The 9,898-nt window shown below is 44.8% G+C and overlaps 1 protein-coding gene across 1 annotated transcript; it reads right to left on the reverse strand.

Moving 5' to 3' along the window:
- Window positions 1-3,422: 3,422 nt before the first annotated feature.
- Window positions 3,423-9,378, reverse strand: SHCBP1 (SHC binding and spindle associated 1). Its single transcript, XM_050311632.1, has 7 exons — window positions 9,276-9,378; window positions 7,194-7,382; window positions 6,509-6,624; window positions 5,358-5,566; window positions 4,443-4,535; window positions 3,648-3,881; window positions 3,423-3,542 (listed from the first exon to the last, which is right to left on the reverse strand). Exons 1-7 carry the CDS (start codon window positions 9,376-9,378, stop codon window positions 3,431-3,433), a joined length of 1,056 nt encoding a protein of 351 aa, XP_050167589.1. The 3' UTR covers window positions 3,423-3,430.
- Window positions 9,379-9,898: the final 520 nt, after the last annotated feature.

Consider the following 9,898-nt stretch of genomic DNA (forward strand, 5'->3'; position numbering starts at 1 on the left):
CTGGTTTATGGTCACCCCTGGAGAGGAGGTGTGTGGGACAATTTACTTCCAGCACACAAAACAGAGCAGCACAGGACAGCAAGTGGCAGATCTCCTTTAACTTCACACCACTACAGAAAGAGGTCAATATCCAAGGGAAGTTTTGGGACTAACTGTCCTGCAGACAGTTAGGAAGCTCGCAGTTCCTCTAACTATGCTTTCAGCTTGCTGCACACTTCACCTCTGCCTGGCAGCTCGAGTAGAGAGAAGGAAGCCAATGCAAGGCAAGGAACAGAGAAGCAAAGATTCCTCTGGTGCCCAGTGCTGTTCAACACAACACAGTCCTGGCTGTGCCCCTGCCTGCACGAGGGGCTCCACAGCAGCTCAAGCCAGCTATCATCCAGTAACACTGATCACGGAGGGGCTGATGCTCAAGGTGCCCAATCCAGCTTGAACAACTACTGCCCAAGCAGAAGGGAAGATCTCAGGTGCATCACATTTTTGTCAAGCATGGAAGTTATCCTTGCCATGACTTCCTGCAGCAGCCACTGCTTTAACCTTACTTACTTCCTGTAAGTTTTTATTTACCGCTGACTTACTCATCGTCATACTTCGTACTTACTTGGTACTGACTTGAAAGAGTGGCTGGAGAAAAAAATAAAAGCTCTACTAAGCAAAGTGACATTTTATGTCTCATGAGTCAGCCCTTCATCCCAAGAAAGCCACCAAAGCATCAGCAGCTTAGATTAGTGCCAGCAAAGTTTGTCTTGATGCTCCTACTTCAAAGGTTTTTGGCTGCTACTATTGCTCTAATACCTTATCCAACAGGCGTCCATATAAGAAGATTAAATACCCTGACATGTACTCATTCAGAGTGTAGTTTGTACTAAAGATGGGTACTTATATGCCTTGCTCCTTAAAATAGAGCACCTCATCCTTTAATGTGTGCTACTGCACCATTTATTTTACTGCTTCCTCAAAGCTTGAGGAATAAATACCACCACACACAATTTTAGAACCATTTCATTCTTGAGATAAATAAAGCACTTTATCTAGGTCCCTTATCCTGCAAGTGCACTGGCTATCAGCGTGTTTATCTGTATAAATCAAACACATACAAGAGATGGGCAAGAAAGAAAATGACACTCATAAAACAAAAAGGGTAAGAAAAATTAAAGTTCAGAACAGCAGGAAATTAAACTCTCACCCTTCTTCCCATTAAGAAGCTTTGACAAGATAAAAATGCAACTGTATAAGTATCTGAGCTGTACAGTCCCCAGCAATAAACTGCAACAGAATGTGCCTGCCTAAAGCTGAGGGATTGCACTGAGATATCAAGAATGGTGAAGGAGAGATAGCAACATATCCTAGACAAGGCAAAAGGATTTTAAGCACAAATATTTTGCAAGAAAAATCATAGAATGACATATGCTGTGTCTGTTTCTACAGAAAAAAATGCGTTAAACCAAAAGCTCCCTCCTTTACCCACATGATTCACATAATACAGCCATTGCTGACATGCTCCAAGTGCCATAAAACAAGTTCTAACAGCCCCTGGCTTGTTCCCTCTGCATTCCCCAGGGCTGCACTGACTGTGGGGCTCAGTGTACCCGTGAAGCAGATTAGGACATGCAAACAAGGACATCTCTCAAGTACTCAAGTCAGTGACTTTAAAAACTGAAGCCTCTCAGAATTACTTCTGTGCTTCCCAGACCACAACAATCCAGTCCCTTATGTTTCTGTTGAATGCTCTCTATTACCTATGTAATCACAATTTATGCACACAAACAGGAGGAAATGATGAATTTGCTATCAGTCAGCAATATCTGCAGTTTATTTGCATCATGGCTAATGAAAGAACTTAACTCCACCCTGCCTTAGCCATGGCTCTAGAGCAGCAACAGAATACTTGGAAGAAAAAAGCAAATGTTTCCAGCAAGCTGTGCAAAGAGTAAATCCTTATGCAGAGCTGGTTTAATTCATTCTATTTCCTTGTTTTATGGCCCTTTATGCTACCCAACCTTCTACCTTCTAGTTCAACTGAGTCAGCAATGCAGAACACGCCATCCACAATGTAATGCCCGGGAAAGATGATGACTGTGTCTCCTTCATAACAGGCACTTACAGCTGTCAGTGGGTCACTGTGAAACTGCAAAAGACAAAGCAAACTACAATCAGCTCCTGAAGAAGGCTATAAAAATGGATGCATTTATGCCCTTAGAGCTTGCTTTTCAATTAAATGTTGCTGCTTTCATAAAGAAACCCTTTTTAATGGCACCAATAACACACAATTTCTACTTTGAATTCAGGAATCATAGCACTCACTGGACAAAAACAACCTTAACAGATGCCTTTGATGTTTGTGTCATGCCCATTTCCCCACAAGGAAACTGGGGCAAAGACACAGATAGAAGAGCATGTGCACCAGAAAGCAAACTTCACCATGGCCTTGGTTCCAGGCCAACATCTGAATTCTGCCCCAAGTGACTTGCCATGAATTACTGAAGAAAGAGGTGACAGAAGGTAAACAAAATAAAAAACGATCCAGCAACTAGATCAGAGCTGGTCTGAACACTGGTGTAACCCTTCCTTCCTGGTTCAAGTCACGCCAAAACAGAGTTCAGATATCACAGTGGCAAATATGGTGTCCACATCTTCCTTTTCCTTCATAAAGGGTCAGGCTGATACCCTTCACAAACATTACCATGAGATTCCATGGCAAAGGATGAAAAATAGTACAGAAAACCGACAAATTTATTCCTTCCCAGTAAATTCCAGTGTAAGCATAATAATATAAAACCTGATTTGTAGCCTAAAAGGGAATCCAGGACCTTCCCCATGGCTCCATTTTGGCCATCTGTAATTCATGAACTTGATCAGAATACAGCAAGTAATTTTATTTGGGTCCAAGGAATTCAGACTGTCCTTAACTGCCGAAGTAGCAAGTCCTGCCTGAATTCACTAAAACTAAATATAACTGATCGAAAATAAATTGTATCTCCTACACAGGACTAAAGCAAGAGACTGGCCTTTTTTTTTCTTCAAACTCTAGATCATTATCAGCAGCATCAAGAGACATGGGTATTTCAAAACTAAATAGAAGTATTACACCTTGCCATATTTCACTGTACAATTATTACAGGTTCATCTCGCTTCCCACACACAGGAAGAAAACTGCTTGTATGGAGTACTTGCAAGCCACAGATGAATTGAAAGAAATTATTTGTATCATCCAGTCTTACCACTTACTGTTTAAATTACAGTGATCTTTTTTTTTAACTGACAAAAAACCAGCACTGGGCAAATGTAGTATCTTTCACATGATAAATTAACTTATTCTTCCATATTGTTTCGTGAGGGGAAAACTATCAGCAGATAACTCCTGTTACTGCACCTGCACTTTGACATCTTCACCATAAGATTCTGGGGAAAGTTTGTCTCTCATCAACAACTAGAGCTGATTTGCTGCAATGGCTGAGGGTACAACATGAATGACCTTGGTACCCGTTGTCCTCAGTCCTTTAGCCTGGAGACTTCCATACTTCTGGTAACCAAACACATACCTGCAACAAGAACAACACAGCCATCAGCTCCTTCTTCAGAAAACACATCCTGTATGTCATGTTATTTCCCTCAGGGCCTCCTCCTTGCACAAACCCACCAAGTACCTCAGCTGAGGATTCTCGATCAGTTTTAGCTTTTGTTTTAAGTGCTCCACTTCCTCATACAATTTGAGTCCTTCCACCATGGAGACGTTTTCTACTTCTGAGTCCGAGTCACTGGTTGAGATGCTGTTCCTCACATTCAGAAACTTCCCATAAAGGTCCTCACATTGAGACAACAAGTTCTGGTAATCAGCTACAAGCCCAGAAGGCACACGGTGTTCAAGGATGTCATAATGCCTGCAGTTCAGAGCAAGGGGTCAGCATATTTCACAGGTACAATTCTCAAAGATCAAGTACAAGATTGGAGACGACCTGAGGAGTTTTGCATCAGTACTTTAGTCAAGATTCTCTGCAGCCTATGTTATTATTATATGATCCATTTTATTTGAAAGCAGCAAAAGAAAATCCGAACAGACACAAACATTTTGCTTTTTAAATTGTTGCCCAGCCACCTTGAAAGATTGTACACAATTATCAGAAATTCATCCCAGAGTAAAAAAGAGGCATAAGCACAGCTTTCATTAGGATTACAACTTGTACCAGTGTGATGGTGGTTATTGCTGGGGCACTGTCTGATGGAAGGTCAAGGATTACAGGGAAAACCAGGGCTCAGAAATCAAGTGGCAACCTCAGTTGTGCCTTCTCCCCATACCAAGTTTGACCATCAGTGAATGCTGTTAGAACAAACTTGCTTTGGTTTATGAGTGCACAGGGTTTTTTTACATGGAGTTGTGAGTCACTCTTCCCACAGGACACTTTGCTGCGGCTCTGCCCCAATAACAAAGGTGTTGCACTCACAGCCTCAGTCGGGGCTCAACACAGCGCACAAAGTAATCAAACTCATCCTCCTCCTCCTCGTCCCACGTCCTCCAGATCCACCGGTAGAAGAACCTTTTGAAGCAAAGTAAGTGTTTAATCACAGAAAGGAGGCGAGCAGAGGCAACAGCATTGGAAACACGAATGTAACCAATCTGAGAATTCATCCCAAAGCATCACCTCTCTCCAAATCAATGCTACTGTCCTGTAAGCTGCTTAGTATACAGAGAAGTCATCTTTCTTGCCTGCTGTTCAACTGCATAAAGAGTTTTATTTTGTATGTCTAAGTTCAAAATTCATAATGGCCTGAGTCCCACTTTCATCAAAAGAGAGCAAACAGCTAAAAGCTACATTTGAAAAACAGGACTGACACTCTTTGGATCCTCTTTTTTGTTGTTTGGTTTTGGCCAGGCATCCTCCAGCTAAGCTTTCTTTTTGACAATGTAGGTCATTCTTCCTATTTTAGCTTTTCTATCCAGTCTTAAAGCCTATTGGTAGAGAGCTTTCAAACAGCATGTAGTGCATGGAAGGGAGATGAAAAAGAGACAGAGAGATGATAAAGAAAGGAAAAGAAAAGAAAACAGAAGATGTGAACAGACCCCTAAAGAACAAAGAGCAAATTTAGGAGAGGAGGCAAAACACACACACACACAAAAAGAATGTGACAAAAAAGGGAAAATTCACCAAAATTATATAGAAGAGAAAGAAACACTATACTAGAGTCTGCAAGGTGATACAGTCCAAGGAAATCTGGGGTGGAAGAGAAAAGGAAAGCAGTCTCCTCAGAGTACTGGTCATGAGATTTACTTTGGAGAGCTTGGCTCATGGAGCTCCCAGAATGGCCACAAGAATTCAGGACATGACCCACTGGGTACCAGCAGAGTGTAATTGTCCTACCTGACATGCTCTACAGCCAGTGCTGTCTGGTCAAACTCTCCTGACTCATCATACACAACCCACAGCTCCTGCAGTAGGATCTGATATTGCTTCAGCTCCAGGAGTTCCTGCATGCACTCCAAGGTAAAGCTGCTGTCCCGTGACTCGCACAGGAAAGGGTCACTGAGCTGCACAACTGCTTTCAGAGACGAGTAATCCACATCAACAACCTGTTGGAACAAAGAGCTGTGAAGAGTTCTCAGAACCTTAGATCCAGCTGAGAAAGGTGGGCATGACATGCCTAAGTCAGGAGGGCACACTGGGTTCCAGCTGAGCCACAAAACCAACACAAATGGCACAGCAAAGGCCATCTCTGCAGCTGAAGGGATAGGCCAGAATGAAGCTTCTCAGTACTACACACCTAGACAGCCTTTTCCACATTCAGAACTACATTCAAATGTCTCCTAATGCTCATAACAAGGCCAGCAAGTTTCTCCCTATTTAGGTTTCTTGTTTTGCTTCTTTTAAAAATTGGAAAAGCAATATCCTCAGACTCAAACAAATCAACACATTACAGTTCCTCAGGACTCCTTCAGGGCTCATTTCTCAAAGTGCCCACAGGATACAAACAATCCAAGGGTTAGTCTGGGCCAGAGAAAGCCATTTTGTCACTAACTGGGCAGAAGAGTTGAGAGGGTACAAAGTTTTTCCTTCTTCAACCATGTAATGAAATTGCAAGTTCGAACATCCAAGGCTTGCAACAAAGATGACCTGGACATTGAGAGAACTAGAAAAGGAGTATCCCAGCTGAGTCTAAGACAGCTGAATGCAAAGCAGAAGAGCTACTGTCAGTACCAAGGTGGGTTAAAAAGAAAAATTTTACTGATAAAAAAGTCAACTACATTACAACCAACAGCTCTGGACCGAGTATCCCCTCTGTGCCCTTGCAGTTCCACCTCACAGCTCACTCACACTGACTCGGCTTTCCCCCTTCCCATTTCAAGAAACAAGCCTTTAGAAAAAAATTCCTATTGCCCTGGCCATCACTGGCAATTAGATATGACAACATTCTTACTATTTTCTACCAGTTGGTAAACATAGATAACCAGTCTGTTACAGAGGCAAATGATGTTAACTGGAGACAAATGCCTGAGCAACAACATTCCACTTACCCCCACAACAACCTGAAACACATCAGTGCGCCAGATTGCCTGCCAGCCAGATGGCTCCAGGACCTTCTCCAGGTAGTCAGCTATGAAATGTTTCACCTCAGAAGCTCTGCAGTCAGCTAAAAGGAAATTGAAGACAGTACATTTATGCAAGGAATGAAAGAAAAGTCCTTCAGATAAGTGGAAAATTAAAGACAACACAGTTCAAATGTTTCTCTACCACCTCCAAAGTTGGACTTCATTCTGTTTTGCTCATGGTAACAGTCTACTTTTTTGCTGTTTCTCTTACTATTGAGAGAGTTGGAGAGGTATCTGTTTTGTGCTTCTCTGGAAGAAGAGATCCAGTACTCAAGCCTCCAGGTATTGAAGATTTCAGTGCCAATGATACTAAACACATAACCTGTGCCTTATCTTAATCAGCCTTACTACACACAGAAAAATTCAAGTAAGACAAACTAAAACAAGGCACAGAATCCACTATTAACATCTCTGCCTTCCCACCATTCAGATTTTATTAACTTATACCTAAACCATTGCCTCCTGGTCCACCAGCTAGAGCAGCTGAGGTTACAGCATGAAAAGCATCTCACAGCTTAATATACAATTGACTCCACTTAAACTGGATCATTTAAACAGTGACTATAAGAAAACTGACACCACCTTCTTTTTCTACTATGAAATGACTTACCCAAGATGTAATCCTGGTAAGTACTAAACCGCTCGTAAAAGAAAAGATGATCGGTGTGAAAAATATCTGGAAGAAGCACGTTCCCATCTGGCACAGCCCTTCCCAAGGCAGTCCCCACGTTGCCACGACTGCCATAATCACTGCAGGAGTCAGCACTCCAGTCACTCTCAGCATCTTCCTGGTGCACAGCTGGGAAGAGGAGAGAGCAAAGCAAACCCCACAGATTGTCAGCTCAATGCAATTATCACTCACTCCTCTATTCCCACAGAATTCCTGTTCAGCTTAACAACTATCATGAACCTGCTTTCTACAACGCATCTTAATTATTCTTAGCGAAGAGAGTATCCTACTTGGTTAGTTGCTTTCTTCTCCAGAACATCAACCCTGTCCCAAAAGAGAGTTCCATTTGTCCCCACCTGCCCCAAGTCACAGTTACTGTACTAATTTACTCTGTTCTCCAGGTAAGATCTAAAACCCTTTAAGTATAACATTGCCATTCATGTACATATTAGGCCTTGTTAAATAAACCCTGTCTACATCACCATGAAATGGTATCAAGCAATAATCCAAATTATTTTTGAACATGCACACAGCCAGCTGGTCCCACACACAACTGATCCAAAATGACACTCAGGATTACTGTGAGCAAAGAGCAAGCTATAAGAAAAATGCATGATAAACTGCAGGTACTAGTCTTATCTAAAGATGTGTTTTCACAGTTGCCCTTTCCTTTTCTTGTCTTTTCCTGTTCTACAGTACATTCTTTTTGTACTTTAATAAGCTAACAAAGTCTCTGCACCTGAAGTGTCCACAAAAGAAATTCTAAGCAACACATTTAGACAGGAAGGTCACAGATTTGTAATTCTTAGTCCACTTAAAGGGACACTGGCTGCATCTTTACTTTGAAGGGCTCATTGCAACAACAGCACCTCTCCACAGGAGTTCTTTTTATAAACTCGGATCAGTCACTTTGGTCACACAGCATCTCTCAGGCCTGCTCGCCCCTAAGTTCAGAAAACATTAGAGAGATGACCGAAGGAAACCAAGTGTGATGATGATTCAGGTTTTTTGCTGTTCGGGTTTTTTTGTTGTTTGTTAATGTAACAGCTCAAGACACCCTTACTGCCCATAACTTGATTCTGTAACAATCTGCAGGCCTCTGCATTTCCATGAGTCTGCAGTCTGACCTTTATTAGAATCCTAAAAAGAAAGGAAGAAAACTCCGCACTATTTCAAACACATCCCTCACATTTCAGGATGGGTAATGGAAGTTAGCACCCTTGACCTCCTATTTGTTAAAATTCTTACATATTTGGAGTCAGACTCAATTAGCAAAAAAACCCCCAGAACCAGTGTCTGAGCCAACTACAAGCGTTCAGACAATTTCACTTGTCTTTGCAGCACAACCACTGTGGTAATATGTAAGGAAAGGAAAAGTTGGCTTAGATGATCTAGTGTGATTTATGAAACACTGTTACATGTACGCTGTAAATAAGGATTTTATTTCTATGCACCCATAACCAAATCAAGCCACTCTGACAGCAACACCCTGTACCAGCCACACTATGAACTCCAGAGCAACAGCCTGTGTTCCAGAACAAGACACTTAATTTAGGTTGTTCTGGGTTTACAATCTGCAAGCCTGTAACCAAATACCACTAATGACCTGCACTGCCCGGGGATGCTCAGGAGACACTAGAAAACACCCCCAGTGCTACTCAGGAGACACTAAAAACACCCCCAGTGCTACTCAGGCAGGGGAGCCGCTTGCAGGGAAGCAGCTTATCCTGACACTGACAGCGTTCCAAACAGACACACGCTCCCGGACGCCCAGCTGAGCACCCGGGCTGGGCACTTGAGAAACACAGCGGAGCTTCACGATTAAAAGTTGAAACCCCACGAGCTTTAACTGTGTTTATTTGCAGAACCATCCGCAGGTTCGCTCCCCACCACGGCCCCACGCCCCGAGCCCGAGGGCCGGGCCGAGCCCACGAAGGTTGCGTCCCTTCCCTCGGCACCGCCCGAGCGCTGGGCGCGAGTGCCCGCGTCCCTCCCTCCCCGCCCGGCCCTCGCAGCCCGTACCTCTCTCGGCGTGCTCGGCGTCGTCCTGCGGGTCGGCGGCTCTCCCGGCCGGCGGCAGGGCCCAGCCGTCCCCCTGCGGCCCCGGCGACCCCGCCTCGGCCATGGCCATGGCCGCCCGCCCGCCGCCTTCAAACCGCCCGGGCACAACGGCCGCGCCCGCCCTCACAGCGGTCGCTCCAGCGCCCCGCGCTCATTGGCTGTTGGCAGGGAGCGCCCCGCTCTCACTGGCTGTTGCCAGCCGGCGCCCCGCCCTGATTGGCTGTGGGCAGCCAGGGCTCCGCCGTGATTGGCTGTGGGCGGCAGCGGCAGTTGGAGCGCGGTTTCCTCAGCAGCGCCGCTGCTCCCCGGGCCGGAGCCCGGCGGGGCTCGCTCTGGAGCGGGAAGGGAGGTGGAGACCTGGCCTTGTCACCCCAGCCGATAAACCAGGGGCTCTCCTGCCAACCACGGTACTGCGGGCGCGGAGCGGCGTTCCGCACACAGCGTGGCCGCCGGGGCCGCTCCCTCCCTGCGCAGAGGGATCCGCGGAAACGTTCGAACACGCAACGATCTCCCCCGTCAAAATAAAACCCCGCTCCCAACAAACCCAAAAATGAATGGAAAAAAACCCCACCACACAACCCTCC

Source organism: Myiozetetes cayanensis, unplaced genomic scaffold (assembly GCF_022539395.1).
Source record: "Myiozetetes cayanensis isolate MyiCay16 unplaced genomic scaffold, myiCay2020 scf16, whole genome shotgun sequence".
Classification (NCBI taxonomy): domain Eukaryota; kingdom Metazoa; phylum Chordata; class Aves; order Passeriformes; family Tyrannidae; genus Myiozetetes; species Myiozetetes cayanensis.

What these genes read in the sequence shown, in the direction of transcription:
- SHCBP1 (XM_050311632.1), bottom strand. Translation starts at nt 9,378, where the DNA reads ATGGCCGAGGCGGGGTCGCCGGGGCCGCAGGGGGACGGCTGGGCCCTG. An exon ending in CGCCGAGCACGCCGAGAGAG is followed by an intron (nt 7,383 to 9,275) that starts GTACGGGCTGCG and finishes TCCTCTTCCCAG; the next exon opens with CTGTGCACCAGGAAGATGCT. An exon ending in ATCGAGAATCCTCAGCTGAG is followed by an intron (nt 3,543 to 3,647) that starts GTACTTGGTGGG and finishes TTCTTGTTGCAG; the next exon opens with GTATGTGTTTGGTTACCAGA.